This window comes from Gavia stellata, chromosome 7 (genome assembly GCF_030936135.1).
Source record: "Gavia stellata isolate bGavSte3 chromosome 7, bGavSte3.hap2, whole genome shotgun sequence".
NCBI classification, from domain to species: Eukaryota; Metazoa; Chordata; class Aves; order Gaviiformes; family Gaviidae; genus Gavia; species Gavia stellata.
The window spans coordinates 42,260,958-42,285,609 of NC_082600.1; the positions used below are offsets into that span (position 1 = coordinate 42,260,958).

The following is a 24,652-nucleotide window of genomic DNA, read 5'->3' on the forward strand; positions in this document are numbered from 1 at the left end:
AGCTACACATGCTAACATGTGCTGATGAGAATTAGAAAATTACGTTTCCCTAGCCTTGTTTCAGCAGTATGATCTTTTTCCCTGGAAAACAGATTATAAGCAGCTCATGCAGGTGCTATCTGACTGTGAGATACCAGTGGAAGGCAAACCATTTTTGTGATAACGTATTTCAGATTTCCCTCGATTTTCATCTTCCAAGTATCAAATCCAGGAACAAGCCACCTTTCCAACCAAGTGCAGCGTCTTGTATGATTCGCTTTTTCTGCCCGCATGCTGGCTTCCCATCTTTCTAAGCACACGCAGTTATCTGCTTGCTCGAGTTTCTCTTCACCTCCACCTGGCTAAAACATGCTTCATTTCCCTGATTTCCTCTCTGTTGCAAGTGCAGTCACGCCAGGTCCTTCGGCCATTAGAGTTTTTATAGTTTTCCTTGACTTACTTTCCCAATCCTGGCTTCAAAGAACACCACTTCCTATACACTTCCACTGACGTTCTTCACTGTCATGTGCACCCAACTTGATTCTGGGTGTTTTTTAAACATGCACCTCAAGATCTGTGGGATGTATGTTTCACAAGCCTGGGATGGAGTCCCAGCTCATCCTGAAATCTGATGTTACACCTTTGCCTGTAGACAACACATGCTGGTGGAGCTAGGCAATGATTGCATCTGTTTTCACACAAAGAAAAAAATTAAAACAAAAAGAAAGCACTCTGCTCTTCCTTAATGGATCAATTAGCCCTTTTCATATACCTACAGTCGCTCCACCACTTTTGCGGGCTCCTCTATACTTAGGTAATGTTCAGCTCCAACATTTGCTTCATACATCATACAACTGGTTTCTGTCTTATCTTATCATGTAAATGCTTTTGACAGACCTGAGCTAATTAGTTTTCACTGTATTCTTAACTGACCTTTATGGCAGTTTGTAATCATGGGTCAGACTCAAACACACATTTCGAGCACTCCCTGATCTCACTGTGGGCACTAGAGAGGCAGGAGCCTGGGTGAGATCACTTGCACTCATCCTGCTGTTCTGCAGGCGCTGAGTGTCATCACCAGGCTCCGATGCCCGTACGCAGTTAGGCTGGGGAGGTGGTGGGCATGCTAGAAAGGAAGCAATTCCGGTGAAGTTTATGGGACTCTTACAGCCTGGCACCTGCTTTGCAGTGGTATTCCGCTCCTCAGTCTGAGACTGCAGACAGCCTTGGGTAGAAGAATGACTTTTTTGGTCATTGGTGTGTTAATTTGCTCTCCCTCAGCTGCAGGTTAGTGCCAGAGGCTTTTACAAAAGCTTATGTTTCCTGACTCTATTAATGGCGTCACTTGTCCTGAAGAACTCCCCACGTGTAGGAGGAATATCTGGCCAGAATGAGGTGGTGGGGGAAACGGTGTATTAGCTCCTTTCCTCGCTGCTAACACCCCCTCCAGTGACTCTGTTTCCCAAAAGGCTGAGAAAGGAGCCAGGCGATGGGAGAGGAGGACCACGGTGGCACAGGCTCTCCAACACCTTCCAGCTGCTCTCCTTAAACAAATGAGTTATTGGGTGGCCACACAGAGCTGCACCAAGCTCCCAGCCTGGCCCACCTTCGCCATCGTTAGTGTTTACTTGCTGGTTTACAGCAGCTCCCAAAGCCCACAGCCGGGCTGACCCCCTTACCCCACTCCCACGGACAAACAGGCAGTGAGGGGATCTGCCTCATCTGGCACGGGGGGAATTGTCCTGAGGTGCCATGAGTGGAAGCAGACCTCTCCCAGGTCCTTGGGCAACGCCAGTGATACAGACCTGCAGCAGTGTGGCCCTCCCCACTATGATTTAGTGCAACATGGAAGAGCAAAACTCTCTCGGACTCCACTGGATTTCGCATAACCCTGAAGACCTGAGCAAAGGGGTCTCTGGGACAGGTTGGTCTCTGAAACCATGGCAGCCTATGTGGGTAGCAGCTGATACCACATACCAAGAGCTGATCTTTGCTGCTGGAGAGCATGTTCAGGCTCATTAACGCAGGAGGGGTGAAGAAGAGGGGTGTCAGGTCTGGCTTGACATGCTCAGCCTCACTGATGCTGTGTGTTTGCAGCACTCTGCCTGGACTGCAGAGGTGAATTTGAGCTGTGTGTCCCAGTTAGAAATTACTTGGAGCAAGTTTCAGGCTGACGGGTGATTTCTTCCCAGAGACAGAAACTTCTCTGCTGGGTGTTGTCCTGCCAGTTCAGGAGGCTGTGGCAGGGGGATCTCCGTGATGCAGCTGTCAGAGCTGAGGTAGGACGAGGTGAAATCCTGCGGGGCATGAAATGTGACTGTGATTATCAGGTACGTTTTCTAACTATAGAAATCAGGCGCATGTGGAAGCTGCCTCAGCTGCGGAAGAAAACCTGTTGGTCTTAGCTGGGAGGTCAGAACAATCACACCTCTCCCTTTACCCTTCCTTCTGTTTTCAGATCTTCCTTTTGTTTTTCATCTTTAGATGAAGAGAGACCTTGCATATTTATAAAAGATGAGCTCAGAGCCTTTCTCCTCTCCCAGCTTATGAAATTATTTTGTGGAAGCTCTTCTTTTATCTGTTTGGAAGAAATGAGTCAGTTCTGGGGTGATACACCTGGAGTCTTTGCAAATCAGAGTGGTTCTCCAAAGACATCAGGGGTTATTTTTGCTATGGAAAATAAATGCATGCAAATTAGGGAGAATGCAGCTAATGCAGGTGATACTCATGGTCCTACCCCAAGAATGCAAGCGGTGTTGTTGGCGCGGGAGGTGGAGGCTACCCAGGGTGCGAAAGCTTTGCTCTGTGGCTGCAGCAGGTACTGCACCCACTGCGTCTGTGCTCCAGGGAGCAAATCCTATGTTGCAGTTCAGCTTAAATGGCTGGACAGGGTGGTGGGCTCATTCACACGGGACTCTGTCCATTCCTGATAAAGGGCATCACTGATTAAGCACAGTAGATCCATGAGCCTTTGTTATTTCCACAAGCAAGCTACAGAGAGTAATATGCTTACAGATGAGTGTTGCATCTGGATATTTAGAGGACAGAGTTCAGTTCAAATCAGCTCTCAGATAGATAGCAGTTGGAGGTAACTTCTCAATATTGTTTCCATCATACTATGCAGGTGAGGGAAAATGTCCCCAGAGACGATGTCCGATGATTGAGAAATGGGAGCGGCTCTCCTCCTCCTTTTAGGTGAACTGTAGTAAACTCGGATTCAAGGGGAACCTGTCTGTGCAGGTGGAGAAGAATTCACTGGGAGAAAATTATTTCTTCTTTTTGGCGTTATGAAATGCAGTAACAGGACAAATGAGATTTTATAGTTCTTATGAAACTAATTTTTCTTACATGCTTTGGTTTTCAGTGCTGTAATTTTATTCTTCCTTTTGATGGAGACGAATGATTTTAGCAGGTGATGGTTCATTTCAGGAACATGTCACAGAACTATACTCTCACAGAGCAGCAAACAGCTGGCTGCAGTTCCGAACTTCTCGGTTCAGTCCTGAATTTTTAGCCCATCTTTAGCTTGAAGACAGAGATGAGAAGTAGTCCCACCAACGCCCAAATGCAATTGAATCAGAAGTTAAAAATCGGGAAAGGATATCAGGGTCACTTAGTGCTGACTTCCAAAGAGACTTGTGAATTCAGATGTCTCAGCATCCACATGGTGTGACATTATGTCATCACTGAATGAAGCTGCAACACATGCACTGAGGGCCTGACGTGGCATGAAATTGCTAATGATGCCCAGCAATTGCATTAAAATTAGAGCATGAAGAAAATGCAAATATATATTTTTTGTATTAGCTCCCAGGTAGCAATGAATAAACTGGAAGATTTTCAGTAGCTCTTTTGTATGCTTTTTTCAGGGATAAGAGGGAGCAAAAAAAGCTGGTTAGTCATTTCAAGTGCTCCCATGTAATGAGGGTATCATAGTCTTCACAGTATTCAGCAGACATTCAACTATCCTGTTATTTTTGATTTGTCCCACCGTTTGCCTCACAGCTTAGCCTGGTTTCAAGTGAACTGCCACTTCTACAGAAATGCACAAGCTCAGTTAGAGTCACAGGACAGGGAATAGCTGATACTGACTGTACAATTCAATGACAATATAGAAAAATCTCAGGAATTTTATGGGAAACAGTAACCTCTCCCCATCAGTAGGGACTGTAGATGAATTGTGGCAAAACCACATACGGCACAGTTCCCTTTCCCCGTGGGAAGAGGATGTGCTTTGTCCTAGTGGTTTCACCTCACCTCATCTTCAAAGCCAAATTTGCACTCAGTAGTTACTAACAATTATATGTAATTTGTCTGTGACCAACTAGCCTTGATATTGCAGAATCACACAGAGTGGCTGAGGTGTGAAGGCACCTCTGGAGACTGCCTAGTCCAGACCCCTGCTCAAAGCAGGGTCAGCTACAGCAGGTTGTTCAGAGCCATGTCCTTGAACATCTCCAAGGATAGACTTCACAACCTCTCTGGGCAACCTGTGCCAGCGTTTGACCACCCTCATGGTAAAAAAAGTTTTTTCTTATGCTTAAATGGGATTTCCTCTATTTTGGTTTGTGTCCGTTGCCTCTTACCTTTTGCTGGGCACCACTGAGAAGAGTCTGACTCTGACTTCTTTGTTTCCCTCTCACACCCTCAAATCAGGTATTTACATACATTGATAAGATCCCCCTGAGCCTTCTCTGCTCCAGGCTGAAAGGTCCTGGCTCTCTCAGCCTCTCCCGATACGGCAGATGCTCCAATCCCCCCATCTTCTTTGTGGGCTTTTGCTGGACTCTCCAGTAGGTCCTTACCTCTCTTGTGCTGGGGAACCCAGAAATATGGCCTTGCCAGTGCTGAGTAGAGAGGAAGGATCACCCTCCACCTGCTGACAACACTCCTCCTAATGCAGCTCAGGAGGCTGTTGACCTTGTTTGCCACAAGTGCGTGTTGCTGGCTCATGTTCAACCTGGTGTCCACCAAAATGCACAGGTCCTTCTCTGCAGAGCTGCTTTCCAGCTGGTCAGCCCCCAGTCTGTCCTGGTGCATGGGGTTATTCCTCCTCATGTGCAGGACTTTGCATTTCCCTTGCTGAACTTCATGAAGCTCATGTTGGCCCAGTTCTCCAGCCTGTCCAGGTCCCTCTGAATGGCAGTACAGCCATCTGGTGTGTCAACCACTCCTCCCAGTTTTATACCACCTGCAAATCCGCTGAAGGTGCACTCTGTCTCATCACCCACATTGTTAATGAAGACGTTAAACAGCACTGGCCCCAGTATCAGCCCCTGGGGTACACAACTAGTGACTGGCCTCCAGCTTGACTTTGTGCTGCTGATCACAATCCTTCGAGCCTGGCAGTTCAGCCAGTTTTTAATCCACCTCACTGTCCATTTATCTAGCCTGTACTTCATCAGTTTGACTAAGAATTGTCAATAACTTGTTTTAAGTAAATATTTATGAAAGCAACACACATACGGAAAAATAATTTTGGCAAGTAGCCTCATGAAAATGTTTTGTCAAAGAAAACACTCCAGCAAATTAGTAAATTCCAGATAAAACAATAACAAAAAACATTCGTAAATGCTGCAGCTGTTCATTTATGCTTGTCTCAGAGTTTTAGCACTGCCAGCTTTCTCAGTTCTATCACAAGTCTTGTTTTATACACTGTGTGCTTGAAAGCTGGAATTTAAAAAAGGATAGAGCATCTCAGTTTTCATTAAGAAGAGGAAAGGAAAGGAAAAGAAAAGAATTGGCCTTTGCAACCACAGCGAAAATATAGAAATGTGTCCTTCCTGCACCCTACAATGGCCAGAAACCAAAAAGGAGAGAAATTATGTCTCAGATCAGTTTACATTTCTGAAGTACATCCTATCTCAGCCACTTTGGCGATTTTGGGGGTGCTGGACTCATGTTTTCGGAACACTCAAGATCGGCACTGATAAGTTTGTTAATGAGAGGAAGGATGGTCTAGACAGCCTGAAGCCACATTTGGTTCTTGGCTTTTGTACCGGCTTTCTATGTGCTCTTGAGAAACTGTAGATCAGAGCCAGTGATACCACTTATCAGGATGAGTATGACACAGCTCAGCAGGCTGTCAGACAGCACAGTGAGGGTGAGGGGACATGTTCCAGTTAGACAGATCGGTAATCACAGCCCTCCCGCACATTGTAAATTGAATCTTACACCGGTAATTGCCAAAGTCAATATAACATCCTGTCACTTCAATTGTGTAAAAGTCTGAGATGCTGAAATGTTGCCTGTGGAAATAATCTCAGACAGAAAGGCAACCTACATCTTTTGTGAGGGAAGACTCCTGGCAGTGTCAAGAAATTCCTTCAGATTCAGCATGAAGAGTTACCTGGGAATCTCCCTGCCTGACAGGCATCGTTCTTCAGGGATGTCCCAGTCACAGGGCCTCTGGATTTCAGGCAGCACCTTATATTGAGGCAAAATATACCAAAGAAATATATCTGATATCCTGAGCAAAGACACCGGGACAAACTCTCTTTTAACCCTGATGAACTGACTCAAGGCCTGTGCCATGCTTACAGATAGTAAGTGTTCGTCTCTCTGCTCATGAGGTAGTTATCTCTGTTGACTGCCATGGGACCAGACTTCTCCCCTTCTCCTCTTTTCTCGCCAAAGCCTGTGTTTACACAACAGGATGGATCAGCCCTTCCAGTTGCCTCTGGAAAAGTTCCTGTCCGAGATCTGAGAATCTCTTTGGTGTTTGCTTAGTTCATGATCTATGGGAGGTGATCCCTTATAGTAAGTGCAGGCTCACTCCCTTCATCCACAAGATCCAAATCCTTTCTGCCACTTCATTTTTCCTGGGAAGAGATGTGGAGTAGGAAATGGCTTCCAGGTCTTTCAGGCATCAGCAAACACCAGGAAAAGGCTCCAGCTACCTGTTGACCTCCTGAAGAAGCAATTGTACTGTTGGTAGGCCTCTCCCTTCCTACCCCACCTAAGGAGACAATGCTCTAGGTAGCTGGAATAATTAATTTTCCATCGTGAAGCGCTAATAACCAGGTATGCCAGATGTTTATTATCTGAATCAGACTCAAACCTAATTCTTTTAAGATTTCTCATAAAGCTAAAGTGCCACAGAGACAATTCACGCCCAATGTCTCTCTGGGTCTGAGGCTCACTGCTGCATCAGTCGCAGTTTCTCCTCCTGCCAAATTTGCAGAGAGCTGAGACAATGTTGATAAGGGGCAATATAAGACTCCTGGCTATTCATATTGTTCTAGCCACTGGCTAGGACTGTATTTTTTTTCAAATGTGTAGGATCGTGCATAGTTGTTTGAATACGCTGCTTGTTAAACATAGTGTTGCGATGAATGACAAATTCATTTTATCCATCCGTGTGATCTTCCTGGTTTGGCTGATGTATATAAGAAAGAACTGGCCATCTCTCATCCATGTTTGAGCTACAGAGCATTTCAATGCCTCCACTTCTTGTGTTGTGCTTCCACTGCCAGATACTTTGTGCTTATGTTTCCATAGTAAGCCAATCTGATTGCTACGTGAGCCTCTGGTTGCCAACTGCTTCAGATGAAAAATTCCACACCAAAACCATCAAAAACTGCAGAAATCCCGTATGGAATGAAACTTTCTACTTCCGGATACAGAGACAAGTCAAGGTACACAAACCAAAAACTCTCTTCTTCACCTCATCTCTATGCAGCTTCTTTTGGTTTAGCCCAAAACAGGATGTCATGTCTTCTAATGGCTTTCTGAGTTTACCTAAAATTCCCCTAGCAAGCTGGAGCAAAACAATTTTGGCTTTTGCTGAAATCCACTACTCTCCTAACAGATAGTTGTTATTTATATATCAATAATATGAGTCTGACCTCCTTGGAGAAGGCTGATACAACCAATGACAGTGACAACACAGAGAAACTAATGAAATAAAAATATAAAGCAACACTATAACAGAAAAACACATCTTTCCCTGAAAGGACATGAAATAATGGCATATCAATGACAGGAAGCTGCTAAATTCTAGTGTGATTAAGATTTATTCAGTTTGCTGCTGATAATTACACTACACTCAAATACCTATGAGCAGGTGGCTGAAAGTGGAAAGCCCAAGGACATAGAAAGGTGGTTATTGATATGAAGTGACTTCTATTGCCCCTGTTAATATGGGGTAATATAGGACTTCTGGCTATCCATATACCTTCCTAAAAGATTGCATTTTTGGTGAGAGCTACTTAAAAGCATAAAAGGTGACCCAAGAGAAATCTCAGTTCGGCCTTAATTGACAAGACTAGAAGCTGTTTCTTACAGAGGACATTACATTCATTTTCTTACTCTTCCTTGTGACACTTTGTCATCAATACTTATCTATTTCCTCTCTGTAAAGCAGGCACTGAACCTGGAAGAGCTGCAGAATGTCATCCTTCTTGAGTATACGCTAACGAATTGGACATTTTTCATTTCTTTTCTCAGAATATTCTGGAAATTACTGTTTCTGATGATGACATCATTCATGATGATAACCATGCAATTGTGCTTTTTGATGTAGCTAAAATTCCCCTTGGGGAAAGAGTGTTTACAGCATTCCCACTAAATTCACAGGTAAGAGATCAGTCAGACATTTAGTACATCTTGACGTTCATTCTCTTCCCTCTGATTAAAGAAGTGTGCTGCCTCTTCCGTCATTTACCACCAGGACCAGCTTGGTAGTAAAAATGTAACAAAATTTATTAATATCTTGGAAACTGCACACCCATGACAGCCTTATCAAATTCCTGTCGGGGTCCTCTGGCACAGATTATGGCCAGATTCCCAAGACCCGGAGCAGATGCAATTTTAGGGAAGCTTTGCACTTATAATAATCTGACGGCAAATGACAGAGTTTATCTAATCCTCACAAAGATTATAAAAAGAAAAACAATACAAGGACAGGGAAACGGCCTGTTTACACTATACTTCACTGAACACTAAGTCTTAGCACATCGTGTTCAGCACATGGAAGCTGGCAGGGAAGAAAGTGTGAAAAATAAAGGTTTACTAGGGACACATGTAAGGACCAAACACCCTTTGTTCTGCTAGTACAACTGAGATCTTCTTTTCCTCGAGGAAGAAAAAGCTGCTTCTGTCCTCTAATGCTGACAATAGCAAGTGCGAAACAGAATATTTTTCCTTATTAAAGCATAAAGGAAACTGTGCTTGCAAAAATGAAGGTCACTTTGCAAACCTCTGCACATGCTAACTGAGACTGCTTCATTTTTTTTCTCTTTCATTTTCAGAGGAGGGAGGAGCTGGAAGTTGAGTTTGTATTGGAGACCATGTGAGTAAAACCCCATTATTACAGGAGCAGCAGCTTGGAGTGGTGCATCAGTGCAGGGAAACCTTCTGAACACCCAGTATCATTGTAATAGCCACATTCACCCTTTTTCCAAACTTAATGTGTACCTCAGCAAACCATTGTAAGAAAGGAAAATGCCGTCATGTAGAGAATGAGTTCAGAATTTTTAATTCTGTGACTTTCTCTTAAAATTTTTATATTACTTACACAGTTCAGAGCTGGTTTTCTGGGGCTGGTAAATCCCAGTGCAATAAGTCTATAGATTTTCTGGAGGGGATTCTCTGGGCGGCTCATGGCTGAGGAGGATGTTGCTACCCAATCTGTGATATACCTGTGCTATTAAGGCTGTTACAAGCACTTTCCAGATGCTTTACTGCAATTTAATCATTTCTGCTAGGTAGTTATGTGGCATCTAGTGAAAAGGGAGCATACCTCTACACCCAATAGAAACGAGCAAATAAAAAAAAATTAAGAGACAAAAATGTGTCCTGTTCAGGACAGTATCCAGATTATATTGTTTATAAAATACATATTATTTGTTCTTGTTTTCTAGCCGGGGTCCTCCAGAAACCATCATCACAAATGGGGCAATAGTGGTAAAATATTATTTGCTTTGCTCTCTTCTGTTCTTTCCCACATCATTCCTTACCTTAGCTGACTGTGATGGCAGTGAGGGAAACATTGCAAGTCTTCATTCTTTAGTGATACTTCTTCTCTTAGGAGCTTTATCTTTGAGGAGGCCAAAGTGATCTTAGAGGAGCCTTCAGACTGCTATAATTTTCCCTTCTTTTGTCTGCATTCATTGAAAATTACAATGTGTTTAGCATAGCACCATCTTCCTATGTGATGATGAAGTTAATTCTCACTTTGACTAGGTCTGGCAGAAGTCTCCAACACAGTTGGCCCCTACATTCAAGCATTCGCACTTGCTACAATGACCCTTCCAACATCTGCCAGCACTGGTGGTGAGATGGCTGGATGAGTAATCTAATTCTCTGTCTACATCACATCTATTCTAGTGTCGTGAAGTAGCCTGCTTGGAAGTTCACTTGGACAGCAGGATGAAAAAGAAGCATTTTTCAGGTAAGCTTATTAATTCTTTAACTGAATATTAGTGTTTTTACCCTCTCTAACAATGCCTAGAAATTGCATCATCCAAATACTAAGGCTTTAATTGACCACATCTAAGGCGATTCGTAAAAGCTTTGCAGTAGGGAACGCCACCCATTCTGCAACAGGTATAGGTTCAGGGTTCTGACCTCACGGGGCGCCTTGTGCCAGACTAGAAACAACATCAGATGCTTGTACAGAAGGTACCTAAAGCCCAAGCTGAGATCCTGAAAACCTCTGCTATAGTACTGCTAAACCCTGAAGAAGCTTACTTCCTTAGGCGTGATAGTCCATGGCCTTGACCTTCCTCGGGATCTCTGACAGTTCGACTTCTGCATACACACAGAAACACCTCATTTTTTGCAGGGGTTAGCCGCTCAGCAGCTGGCTCCTGACCCTGATCAAGATCCAGAATCTAGACGTTCCTCTGCCCACACCCCCTGAGGGGCTGGATCTGGTAGGCAATCTCAGAGCATGCATAACACACACCGGCAGGATTAGCTGACCTCTTCATAGAAATAGGGTCATCTGCTGCAGAGTCAGATCTTATTTTAGGGGACTGAGAACTTCTTTTGCTCATTATTTGGCCTGGGATGAGGATGATTTACAATGCAAAGTACCTGGTTGCATTCACTCTGCCATGATGCAACTGCAATAGAAATGCAGCAGTCCAAAAATTCAGTGCCATTCACATCACACTCCCATCCGACTTCTTGTCAGCCCATTGTAAAGATACAACCACCTGTAAGGTTTGGGTATTGCATAGCTTTCAGAAGACAGCTTTCCAAATACAAAGGAAGAAGAGGAGGAGTTTGTTCAAAGCTACCTTTTGCTTCTTTTTTTCCCTTTCTCTCTTTTTTGCACGTAGAAGTAACTTTTTGTGTGCATTTTATCTCGTTGCTTTAGAGAATGAGCTAACATTTACAGTGAGAGGATCCTTTGAAGAAACCCAGAGAGTTTCAGTGGGCTGTGACTCCCGCTCCCCTCTCCCAGATCCCACTTTCTTCCACTATGCCAAATACAAGCAACCCTCCCTGGATGTTGTGCTCACAAAGAAGAGGAGGCTTCCCACCTTTGTACGTTACCCCAGAACGTGGTAGACAACACAGACAATCCTATGATCTGACCTTTATGTGTGAGTAGGCAGCAAGAGGAGCACATTTCTCTCTTAACCAAAAAGCGCTCCGTGCTCCTTTTCAGTGTGCTTGTGTGTCGTGCGGAGCAAGAAGGAGCAGAGGCATCCCCCTGACTCTCCCTCTGAAGTCACTCCCCTCCGAGCGGGAAGTAGTTGGCGAGGTAAGCGTCCGCTGGCTGTGCGGAATCCTTTTGCAAGCTTTTAAAATTTGTTGCTGGATCCCAAGAAGCAGAAACTGAAGACCACTTCTCTTTATACAGAGCCAGTGGTTTTCTAACATCCCTTGAATCTAGGGCGATGCATAATAAGGTAAATTATTTGGAGCAAAATAAAATGGGACATCCAAGGGAGAAGGAAGAAGAAGAAAAATGTCTAAGCTCTTGCTCATGCTCCTTCTGTTGTCCATGTCCTTAGCCAGGCTGGAGGTCACTGGGTGCCACCAGGACAGAGGGGTGAGGCTGCATGCAGCCTGGCACACTGCCACGGGAGGCAAACCCCTGCCACACTTACGGGGTGCACAGCCTCTTTGGCTTCCCCTGGTATCTCACACTGCTGTGTGAGAGACTTTAGTTTCAAGACCCATGTTTAATGGTGAACCCTTCCAGGGAGGTGAGGTGTAGCACTGCAGCTCTTCTGCTTTTTATTTGTGTAGCTAAGTAGTACCAGTGCAAGCTACACCTGAGTTTCACAAGAGAGAAGATGCAGACTATAGATGATAATATCAAAGTCTTAATTTATTAAAGTGATGCACATCTCTGGGTACTAATGAAACACTGAGAGGAGAGTCTATCTCCCAATCTGTTTGATGAAGGTCAGAGCTTTGTAGATGTAATGATGACCCAAAAGAGCTATGCCTCATTCTCAGTGGGGGAAAAGGACTGTTTTAAACAAAATATCAATATTGATAATTTTACCTTTTTAATTTTCAGCACAGAAATTTTGATTTGCACTTCAAGGTGAAAAAATGGTAAGATATCTCATTTATATTCCTTCTGTGTTTTTCCCTTCGGTTCTTTGAATTTGGATAATTGTCAATCAAGTTCCAATCCCTTTGTTACTGCCTGCATCCTGAACGCTGGCTCATCCTCATTTCAGACTATAAAATAAAATGGACTCAGTACACAATGCAGAGTTTTTCAGCAGCCATGAGTTTATGTAATGAGACTATATGGTGAGTTAAGAAAAGGTTTTGTAAAGAACATACCAATTTTCTATGGATATTTTGCTGCAATCAAATTTATGTGCTAAGGGCCACTGTAAACACTCTTTGACACCTCTACAAATTATTGCCAAATGCAGATTTTCAATAAAAGCAGCATGTTAAAACTAATTGAAAGAAACCTTTCTGTTTCCTGAGGTCAAAAAAAAAAAATAAAAGACCAAAGTCAGAGTGCCTGGTCACTCTAGGATATGAAAAAATTGAAATAATAAATGTACCTGCATTTATTTTTTAATGTCTATTCAAAGAGATAAATGCAAATTAACCTGATCAAGTGATTGCTTAGTTCTAAACCAAGGAAACACATCATGTATTTTGAGATACGATTAAGGCCTTAGTAAAATTTATAAGACAAATGTGTTACATTATGCAGGAAGTTCACTTCCCTTACAACGCAGGTGCATCTTCTGTTGTGCTCTTTATTCTCAGTAAATACGCTATGAGACAGACATACCGTTTACAGCTGTCATTTAAAAACTTCCTTACCACACCTAAGAAAGATTTTCACAGCAGCTTCCAAACTGCAACTGTAGTGCTTATAAATACCCATAAATGACTATATACACCCCCACACAAAAAAAACATCCCGACACGGAAGTCCACAACTTCAGTCCACGATTCGCAGGTACCAGTGGAAGTTTGCGCAACTTTTGATGGTGCGTTCAAAAGCCACCTTTAAACCACTGCCCTCTGCAGGCTTTTGGCTTTATGTCTGAAAGGGAATGATTCTGTTACTTGCAGCTATATTTAATTTCAGGCATCTTAGGCAAGGAGAAAAAAATGAAACCCTCTCAGTCCAAAGGAAAGTGTACTGTTGTTCTCCAGGAACAAACTAAAACATTCCATCTCTTCCTGCTTTGCTTTATATAGACCTGATAGTGAAGTCATGTCTGTTTATGAAGTAAAAGCAATTAAAATGCTGAATTAGACTATAAACGTCAGGTGAGATACCTGATCTTCTGTTCCAGCCAGGAAGACCTAGACGTACGCCTGGGGTTTGACCTGTGTGCCCAGGAACAGGATTTCATTCGCAAGAGGAAGAAGGTGGTTGCAGCCGCTCTGAAGAACATTCTCCAGCTGGAGGAGGACTTGCAGGACAATGAGGTATCTGAGACATAATTATTCTCTGCTTTCTCCACAGCTGAGCGTCAAAATGTAGCATTTGTGTTCAATTCCCATTTTCCTGGAAACAATGTAAAGTTTCATGTGCAAGCTACGACTGACTTTTTTTCTCTATTCTAGGGAAAAAATGAGTACTCATAGGAAATATTAATAAAAACTTGTAGCCCTGTTGCTACAGGATCTAGTTTTGTGTTGAGTAGTAGTCTGCACAATAAGGCAAAGAAGGGCTAGGTGCTCTCAGGACCAAAGCCAAAGCTTCTTTTACGCCTCACAGTCATCTCGGCCAGATCTAAACCATTGATTCAGCACTTCTTTCCCGCATGGTTCAAACTGGACTTTATTTTGTTGTGCCTTTTGTGCTGGCATTTAGGCTCCCACTGTGTGAGCACAGCACTCTGCTAGTCTGACTTCATCATCTGCTGCAGCTAAAGCGTGCGCTTGCTTGGCAAATGGGAATGATATCAGAGGGTCCAAGGTAGGGAAAAATCAGGTTTCTATTTTTCATTATACTCCCACAACTGCAGTGTGAAGCCTGAACTCAGATGCAGAGATGACATATTTTTCTCGTTTTGCCCTAAACTGAGCTCAGCAGTTTTTTTTGCACAGCTGGACCTTTCACACCCAAGACCTTGCCTTTAAATGCCAGCACTAAGCCGTGGGCCATTTCCTTCCCCTCAGATGTAGAGGCACCCATACTTCCCTGCAGAACAATCTCCCTCTCCACAAGACAGTAATTCACCCCAGTGCATGGTAGCTATCTTTACCGTTAACGGAGCCAATTCATATTTACGGATTAATCCTTCTTCTAAGACTACCAGACCCTGGATTTCTGTATCATCACAGGAAGAAGTAATTGCAGCTCCTTTGCATACCTAGTATTGTATGTATGTACGTGGTAGGTGGAGTGAGTATGGTTTCTCTTTCCCTCCAACAACTGTGAAAGGGGATGGTGTCACCAGCCTCTGGTCTCAGGGGATCTGAACTGGTCTGTGCTCTTAAACCCACCAGTCATGACACATCCAGTATGGCCTGTGAAATAAATATAGAAATCAGCTTTAGCAAACTTCAGTAACACAGAGGTTATTACTACTCACATGGAAACTGTGAGACAGCACCTATGTTTTCTGGTCTAGTTCATCTGATAGAAATCTGTTTCAGATGTCAGGAGGTACCATTCCCTCCAGTTTTTTGCTGGTCTGTGTTATTGGTTTTGCAATAGAGCACTGAAAACGTGATGTCTGAGATGATGGATTTCATGTCCTAATGCACAGCTGCTTGGCAGAGGAAACACGAAGTTTTTCTTACTCCTTCTATGCCCCATCATTAATTCAGGTTTTTCTTCTCCTTGCAGATTCATGGCATGCGGCATCTTTATTACTTTATCAGTGCTGTAACTTTCTCTTTTCTAATCAATGATGTCGCTCTCCCTTCTCAGACCATGTCACTAAATGCATGTATTTTGGGATTGAACAGGTACCTGTGGTGGCAATCATGACAACGGGTGGTGGAACCAGAGCCCTGACGGCCATGTATGCCCACCTCCTCAGTGTGCAGGAACTGAATGTCTTGGACTGTGTCTCATACATCACTGGTTTATCTGGCACAACATGGTAAGACCAAGATAAGCAAAGTCTTCATAGGAATTTTCTATATGTGATATCAAGAAGTGATCTGAAGAGGCGTCTCACCTTTACTATCAAGAAAGGACTTTCTTTTTCTGCTGTGGCTTTTTCTTGTTTCCTTTGGTGGGTCTTTGCCAGCATTTGGAATTAATTCAGTCCTCATTAAACATGTGGATGGTACCACACGTACATATGCTTTTCATGTAAATCAAGGCATGATAACTTCCCAAAGCTCTGCTTCAGAACTCATGTTTTTCCTTGTGTTTCTTTTCTTTTCTTTTTTTTTAGGACCATGTCAAACTTGTATGAAGATCCTGACTGGTCCCAGAAGGATCTTAAGGAAACACTCAATGATGCCCGAAAGCATGTGCTCAAAAATAAGTTCTTTACTTGTTTTGCCCCCGATCGTCTGAAATACTATTTGACAGAGTTGTGCCAGAGGGAAGAGGAAGGACATCAGATATGTTTCACGGATCTATGGGGACTCATCATTGAAACCATGTTACATGAAAAGGTACAATAGCAGCATCTTTCTTTTCAGGTTTGCATATTTAGTGACTATAGAGGACAGTAAATCAAAAAATGGTGGAGATTGGAAGGGATGTCTGGACGTCATCTTGTCCAAGAGCCCTGCTCAAGCAGGGTCAGCTAGAGTTGGCTGCCATGAACTACGGGCTTTTGAATATCTCCACAGGTGAAGACTCTACAAATTCTCCAGGCAACATATGCCAGTGTTTGACCACCCAAACAGAAAAGGGGTTTTTTGCTTGTTTGGTTGTTTTTCAGATAGATGCCTAAAGCACGTGCCTTGGCAGTATTATTCTTTGTGTTCATTGGCTCTATTATGCAGACCTTGACATCACACATGGTACAGAAAGGGTGGGAATAAAGAGAAATAATGGGAAACCTATAGTGTGAACAACTTTAAAATTAATTCACATGTAAATATTTAAATGAAAATTCTGTTGTTCTTTTAAAAGAGCTGCACAGTGTGACAAGGCAAAGAAACATCGTAAAACAAACCCAAAGACTGTATCTCTGAGTTGTTAATGGGATTACGTCACCCTGTAAAATTTCCACCAAAAAGCACTGTTCAGGCTCTATTTTAGTATTTGTGAGTATTTCCAAATAGGCCATTTATACTTAAGAAAGAGACAACGTTCCCCCTGTAATACAAGTAACTCCACACACCCCCAAATTTCTACTGCCTGAGCACAGCACAGTGTGAGAGACTCCCTGGGGGTGGCTCAGCAGGGAGCTGTGAGTGTCCCTGCAGTGCCACAGCCCTGTCCCCTGGACCAGCACCACCCGAGGGAAGCCCAAGGGCACTGCCATCTCTCCAAGGGCTGCTCCAGCAAGGGGGAGCACCTGCAGCTCTCCTTTGAGGAGGCTCTGAACTCAGCACCCTCTCAAGCCTTGGCACAGCTCCTGAACCGTCCTGCCCCTTCCACCCTGCCTGACTGTGCAAGATGCTCTGCAGCAGAGGCAGTAAGGGTCAAGGCTCACCAAATATTAACTCTCTCTGAGGCTTGGCTCTGTCACAGGCCTGAGGAAAAGATGATTTTCTGGGCAGTCAGGGCAGGGCTTACTCTTTCTGAAAGAAATATTTCATGCCAAGAGTGCTTTTCAAATATTTCCAGACATTTTCCTGAAATAAATAATGTGAATAACAACATTTTCTTCCTACCATTGAAATCTCAGATTTTTTTCAGCATATGAACTGAGGACTATTTGTGTGCTGAAGTGCTGGGGCTGGGGAGGGTCAGAGATAGGGATGATAGCACCTCTCTGAACTAAACTGATGGGAAGCATCCTAGTTGGAGTCCGGTACACACCGTGTTGCCAGAGCCCAGGCTTAGATGAAGTGGGAGGCTCTTTGTGTCATCTAACTGTCCTCAGCTACTGTCCTTCTCCAAAACAGGAGGACTCCCATAAGCTCACAGATCAGCAGCAGGCACTAAATCAGGGTCAGAATCCCCTGCCCATCTACCTCTCTCTCAATGTGAAGGATAAAATCAGCGACCAGGATTTTAGAGGTAATAATACTCCAGAATTGCATTTAACATTTAATCCCAATAGGGGTCAATTTAGGACTAGGTAAAGAAATCGGTTCAATGCACAAATCCGCTAAAGGGCCAATCCACCCAAGAGTAGAATTTTAATAGTTAAATTTTTGAATGTCTTAGTATGTTCAGCTGTATTCAGGATAAAAAGCAGGATGGTGGATGACATTATCACGAAATTACCTGCTAAATTACCTCTAGAAATCTAAAGTTTGTACAGAAACTGAGATGTAAGAGGACAATTCACTCTTCATGTTCAACACCGTGAAATGTACAGTGAATAAATGTCTGTTCGCAAAGTGTGTTAGTTAGAAACAAGTCTGCCTTAACTTGGCCAGTATCATACATTTTATTCAACTAATTTGTGCCTCTGCTGCTGTAATCAGTCTGTCTTGTGCTTTTTCTTTCAGAATGGGTGGAATTCACCCCTTACGAGGTGGGATTCCCGAAATATGGCGCCTTCATTCGTGCAGAAGATTTTGGTAGTGAGTTCTTCATGGGTCGCCTGATGAAGAAAATCCCAGAATCCAGAATCTGCTTTTTGGAAGGTGATTTGTTGCTCGGTGGAAATGTAATGTAATATAATCCACTCCTGCGCAAACCCCTCTTCTGAAATGAAGCAGTTGGTGTATTTTTTATCTGCCAGGAGCAGTATATGGTAAAATATTAGAACTGATAACAGGTCACTATCTGCAGGATTTTTTATTTTCTCTGCAATTTTACTCAGCTGAACAGATTTATTTGATTCCATATGTGGTTACGCTTATTGACATGTGGCCTTCGCAATACTTATGTCTTCGTCAGCAACAAAAGTTGTGTAACATTGCCGCTAATTAAATTATCAGTCTCTTCTGCAACCTGAGTCTCTGAAATGCAGCCTTTTATGTACAGTGTTCCTGCCGCAGCTAACCCCGATCACTCTCCAGGATAACACTTCCATTTCGGAGTGCAAATAGGTCATAATATTTACCTTTTTTCCCTCTTGCATAAGAACAGCAAAAGCAGTAAGGAAATCTTCTTTTCTCTTTGCGAAAGCAATCTCTTGCCTCATTGTTCTTCCTACTTCTACCAATTGCATAAAGGAAGTTTCAGTGTTTTTTTGAGAAGTAACGACTGTTTGCCTGTGAGATTTCACCACAGCTCACAGTGGTGAGGTGTAAGGAAGCCGCCAGAATCTCCCCGTCCCCGGCTGCAATGTCAAACAAGGTCCCCAGGTCTCCCCTTCTGTGGTCAGAAATGCCAGCGTGTCACCAGCCCCCTTCCTACACCTCCCACCTCCACGCTTTCTTCTTCCCCTCTATAGAGCGATGCTGGGACATTTGTGTCCCTGCTCCCTGCCAATGACCCAGAGTCCCTTCATTCAGGCAGTGTTACTTACTTCAGCGGCACAGTTATTTGAAAGGTTTTCAGCAAATTCCTTTGCACCCCAGCCCCCCGAACAGAGCAGGGACTGACTCCATAGGTCCTGCAGCTCTCTCCTGCATGGCGGAGCCCACCCCTCTGACTGCAGGCTGGCGTTGCTGGGTCAGGCGATCGCCAGGCTGCTCCGGTGTAGCCTCTTCTGTCCATCGCTTGGTTCCTCCCCAGAGCACCAGGTTTAGTTCTGCGGTTTGGAGGGTTCAGGCAGGCACCGTTGCACAGCCGGCACATCTAACCATACCACGTAAGGGTGTTTTCTCAGCCCGAAAGATGATGGCAGGTAGGTGGCAGTCTGGACTGCCATCAAGTTTGCTACATCTGTTACTAGAGGAACTTGAAAATGTAACCCAGATATGCCTTAAACCCTCAAAAATCAGAAGGCAAATCAAAAGACTCATACATTTACACTTTCTATTTTCAAAACTTCTAAGTTGGCTTCCTCATTCTAAGGGATACTGGTGTATGAATCTTGAACGTTTTGTGGTTGACAGTTCTGCATGATAACTGCATACCTGTAACAGGATCATGCTAGAAATAAATAAAACCTTTAGAATTACAAATGCTGAGAACTAGGGAATAAGAAATGTTGAGCACAGGTGGAAAATATTAAGATGTACTTGGCAAAATCTTATTTGCCACATGACAAAAATGAATGTGTCAGCAGCTATACTGAAAATACTACCAGTCCTCTTCATATATCCCAATAAATCAGATTCTTTGTATACATTATGGTTTCATATACCAATTCATAAAGACACTCCCTTGTATTTGTGCACTGAGATACTATAATGAATAAAGTTTGCTGGAGTATGCAGAAGGTACTGCAGGTCATTGTGAATGAAAATGCTTCCAGGTCTTTACCAGTCTACTTTCTGTCAAATATATCCTATGCCACAGGGATCTGGAGCAGTGTGTTTTCCTTGAATCTTATGGATGCTTGGTATATATCTGTTCATTCAGAAGACTTCTGGCACAAATGGACCCGAGACAAAATTACAGACATAGGTGGGTTATTCTTATATCATTATGTTATTTTATTGTCTCTTTTCTTTCTTTCTTTTTCTTTCTTTTACCCTCTGTGCTGCTATTCTCTCACTGAATTTTTCAAAGCCATTTTGGAATTCACTCTTCAGGGCTTCCTGTAATCCACATGGAAACCAGGAGGAAGTTCACACCATGTATTACAGTATGGCAATAATTTCAGTTGTGTGAGAAAAGAATCCATAGCATCTGTCACAGGAAAAAAAAGAGAGAATGGCCCTCATATGAGCCATTTTCAGAGCATCAGGGTAAAACTGGAGAATAATATCCCTGTAGACTAGGAGAGGCTGGAGGCCTCCCCTAGTGATCCACAGTCTTCAAGTTCCTCTCTTGGAAGTTGGAGTATGGCATGAGGCTTCACAGAAACAAGAGCAATCACCATCTCTGCCTCTCTGGAGTCTGCAAAGCACAGACACAAACTTCAGTACTATTGCAAATCATTCCAAATTAGTCCTAAGGATGAGACTTGCAAAACACGCTACCAAATTAAGAAAGATCTGCAGGGTGGGATTTCAAGGAGAAACACAAAAGACAGGTGTACGGCAGAGAAAAAAGATAAGAAGAAAGAGAAATGTAGCCAAAAGGGTGTTTTATTTTATTTTTTTGCACTTGTAGAGGGTAGTTTCTTGTTCTTAAGGAGCTTGCATTTTCTAGTAAGGAACATTAATTATGTAAGGAACATTAATTATGTTTGTATGGCTGAGAGATTGTGATTGTGTGGCTTTTTTATGTGTTTAGCTGAGAGAGAAACTGGAACATGGAGTAGCAAAGGAAGACAGGATAAGTGCAGGATATTGTAGTGGATAGAACCATAGAAAAGCAAAGGAAGTTATAGTAGATGAGATGGATTAATTTACAGTACAAACAAGGCCTTTGCCACTGTGGACTGATAAGAAGAAATGGATTTTTTCAAAGCTGAGCTGAAAAACTGTGACATTTGCAGAGATCCTGGAAATAAAAAGAGAAAGAAGTCCAAGTTTTGCCAAACATGTTAAAACAAATTATAATTGCATAGATTAACCTCAACAATGAGACCACATAGAAGAACTGTTATCCTTTCTTCTGCAGATGATGAAACCCTATTTCCTGCAAGACCAAATGAGCTGGATACTCGAGTGGTTTGTCCCACTGACAGCTTTTCAGACATTTTCCGAGATGTTGCCATGTTACGTCCAGCAGCTTCAGAAATCCATAACTTCCTGAAGGGCCTCCAGATGAACAACAACTACCTAGAGAGCGAGTTTTCCAAATGGAAAGGTATGGTAATAGCACCCTGGTTTTAGTTGTATTTTAAAGAATACTTAAAAAAAGAAACAATGCTTGTGAAAAAGAAACAATGCTTAAAAGATTATCAAGCCAACTGCCTTTTCATTCTGTTCCCGTCCTCTAATGATATTCGAAGCTGTTTGTTGCCAAAAGCTGAAACTAGCTAGCAGGAGAGGCTTCAAAAATAGGTTCTTAAAAATTTCATGAAGACTGGCAACTGACAGATGAGAAAGACCCTGATTAGTCAACCAGCATATGTCTGCTGACGTGACAGCCAGCCAGCCTGCACACTTGTGGCATGACACTGGTGTCATCATATGCTGTCTCTTGCCTGGCCAGTACTCAAGGGATGTGTGAGGGAGCCCTGTTTCATGTTACCGTACTACTTATAAGCAAGATACAACCTTTGGAACAGTATTGCCAGTTATACAGTTTGGGAATGAGTGCTTAGGCTGGTACCAGGTCTTCCATGTTGCACAAGGGGTTATGCCTGCCTCGGCTGCGTACTTTAGTAGCTCTGTACCTGTTCTTACAGCATGCAAGGCACCAAACATCTTTAATTTTTAGTTTGTTGAGACAATGAGGTGCCATTTTTAATTTTTTCCATATTAAAAATTAAGAAAAATCGACCTGATCAGAGTCACACACAAAACCAGGGGATGGAATTAACTCTATTCTCCTGAGCCCCAACTCAATCCCTCTTAATTAGAGGAAAGCCAAAGAAATTGCAGAGTAAATACTGAAAAGAGGAAGCCAGATGAGGAACTGAGAAATGACTGAACTGCAGTTATCAGCTATATAGGTAGGACTAAGACCCAAGAAAAGCTGAATTCTCTTTTTGTCAACGATTGACTTTCTTCAGCACAACTCTCATATTGAGCACCACCCCTGAAAAAAAAATGCTTCTTTTCTAGACTGCGAGCTTGACTCTCAGCCCAACCACTTGACAGCAGCAACAGACTACCTCATCCTGATTGATACGGCATTTGCCTTTGCTACCAGTTACCCACCCCTTATGAGGCCGGAAAGGAAAGTGGATGTCATTTTGCATTTCAACTACAGTTCAGGTTCCCAGACAGGGGTGAGCCTCGTACATTTTTCTTTACTGACATCTCTGTTTCATCACTGAGTTCCCAGAATAGCTGATCCTCTACTCAGAAACGTTTTTTTCCCCAGTATCTGGGAAGTGTAAATAAGCTAACAGTTTACCAGGGTCACACATCTTTATTGAACAGTACAAGTGTTAACAGTAAGTAAGCATTTAGTAAACTGAATCTGCCCATTTTTATGTGTAAATGTGGTTTAGCTGATTTGAAGGTAGTCAGATGTTGAATGAATTAAGTTAAATGTATTTAAAAATTGTCTAAGACTTCTCAACCCAATCATACATATTCTTATGCATGGGAAAATGTACATTCAGGACAATACAATCGTAACAATAGAAGGGTCTGATGCACAAGGCCAGATATGCAAATAAATGCAAGCACAGTTTGTACTTAGGATCTTTAAATACATTTGAAATGAAAGTTCCTCTAAAGGCAGCATTTTTAATACCCAAATGTGGGACGTAGATTTTCAAAGACAGGCATGTGGACCCAGGTCCATCCCATTTAACTCTGGCCTTCCAGATCTTGGTTCCATATACAGTCTTCAACACCTAAGTTGGGTACGTGCCATAATCTGTCAGAACTAGGACCTTACCCCACAAACATTCCCAGTGAAATTGGGTTTTGGTCAAATTCAGTCCAAGTGCTTCCCACATGTTCTGATGTTTTCTTTTGTTTTGTTTTCCTATTGTGGCAACCAGCCCCTGAAAGAAGCCTCTAAATACTTTGCAAAACAGGGAATTCCTTTCCCTACAAAGGTGCCAGATGATCACGAAACCCCACATCTGAAGGAATGCTACATTGTTGGTGACAAGGAGAGCCCAGAAACGCCTATTGTGGTATTTTTCCCTCTAGTAAATGACACCTTCAGGGACTACAAAGCACCTGGTAAGATTACAGCTATCTTCACATTAACAGAGGCAGTGGCTGCCTTCTTTCTCTTTTTGACTTTGCAGTATCTGTTCTTCAGATCATCCTGTAAACACAGATTTTGGACTCCCTTTGCTTACATCTGAACCATATCAAGAAGCTTAAAATAGGTAAATTTTCCTGGACAACAGAGCAGCAGCTGGGATCAGCCTTTGGCACATATGCCCCACTTCAGATTATTTTGGGGCTTTCCATAGGTAGATTGTAGAGTTTACTGATGAAAAGTATACTCTGTTTATCTGCAGTGGCAGAAGTTAGCAGGGTAATTTCCTGTCATACTTGTCATCCTTTCCTGTTAGAGAACGCTCTGGGGAATCTAAGGACTTCATTGTTTAAAATAATTTCCAGGCTTACAGTTAAACAGATAACCTTGAAAACAAAAGTGTGAACTAGCAAAGTGATGAAAATATAACACTAAGCCATGCCAACAGCTTCTGTTCACTTCAGTGAGTCCTACTTTGAAATTTAAGAAGAGTTTCAATAGCAATATTGTTGGTCACTTCAAAACAGATGGTTTCTAAGTCCTGATACCATACCCCATGACTCCATACTACCTCTGTTGGTGCCAAAAGTCTCAGTTACTCCTTCAGATGATAAAATTCCTAACTCATGCTATGAGAACACTTCATTTTTTAATCACTTCAAAGCCCCACAGTATACTGAAAACCAAAAGTTCTGGGCTTGTATACAGTACGTTAAATTTAATAACAAAACAAATGCAGAAATTACTGTCCCAATTGTATTAATTATTTTCCTTTTTTTTTTTAAAGCAAGTTGTAAAAAATCATACAGTACTTCTGCTTTGTAGATATTCTGGATTGAGTTCATTGCACATTTGAGGTATGCAACTGGGGTTTTGAACAGGATTCAAATAGTCTAAGGGTATTTATGCAGGTACACACACTGTTCTACTCCAGCTCTTAACACAGATCAGATAACTGAAAGGTTGGGTTTTCTAGTTGCCCTTTGTAGAAAGAACTAGAGAAAGGAGAACAGGAGAAAGAACTGGAACAGGAACTGAGAATTAGTTTCTGTACTGCTCTGTGAGGGAGTTTGCCTCCCCTCTCCCCCTCAATAATTTCCAGAACCCAGGGATGTTATTCCTAACTCAGCTATCTACTATCAGGTGAACATCAGATGATGTACAGATGCTCCGTGTCAACATAAATTATCAGGGAATCTAAAAAGGGAGGTTATTAGCTATGTGGCAGATGTATACGAAGACCTGCATGATATCTGCATATTGAGGCAAACCTGTCCTGCCCAACCGGTTCAGCTGGTAGCTGCAAGCTGAGACTAAACAGAAAAAGAGGGAATGTGTCCTTGTTGG

General features: G+C 42.8%; 1 protein-coding gene across 1 annotated transcript in view; it reads left to right on the plus strand.

Moving 5' to 3' along the window:
• The window catches only part of LOC104253437 (cytosolic phospholipase A2 epsilon), a 43,737-nt gene that overhangs the window by 15,930 nt on the left and 3,155 nt on the right, over positions 1 to 24,652 (plus strand). The window contains exons 5-21 of the mRNA XM_059819921.1: positions 7,480 to 7,616; positions 8,428 to 8,556; positions 9,231 to 9,271; positions 9,843 to 9,885; positions 10,309 to 10,372; positions 11,306 to 11,475; positions 11,600 to 11,695; positions 12,464 to 12,501; positions 13,722 to 13,857; positions 15,349 to 15,485; positions 15,786 to 16,011; positions 17,419 to 17,533; positions 17,971 to 18,108; positions 19,877 to 19,984; positions 21,089 to 21,277; positions 22,201 to 22,367; positions 23,094 to 23,280. Coding sequence (XP_059675904.1) covers positions 7,480 to 7,616; positions 8,428 to 8,556; positions 9,231 to 9,271; positions 9,843 to 9,885; positions 10,309 to 10,372; positions 11,306 to 11,475; positions 11,600 to 11,695; positions 12,464 to 12,501; positions 13,722 to 13,857; positions 15,349 to 15,485; positions 15,786 to 16,011; positions 17,419 to 17,533; positions 17,971 to 18,108; positions 19,877 to 19,984; positions 21,089 to 21,277; positions 22,201 to 22,367; positions 23,094 to 23,280 — 2,121 coding nt within the window. The remainder of the gene's footprint in view (positions 1 to 7,479; positions 7,617 to 8,427; positions 8,557 to 9,230; positions 9,272 to 9,842; positions 9,886 to 10,308; positions 10,373 to 11,305; positions 11,476 to 11,599; positions 11,696 to 12,463; positions 12,502 to 13,721; positions 13,858 to 15,348; positions 15,486 to 15,785; positions 16,012 to 17,418; positions 17,534 to 17,970; positions 18,109 to 19,876; positions 19,985 to 21,088; positions 21,278 to 22,200; positions 22,368 to 23,093; positions 23,281 to 24,652) is intronic.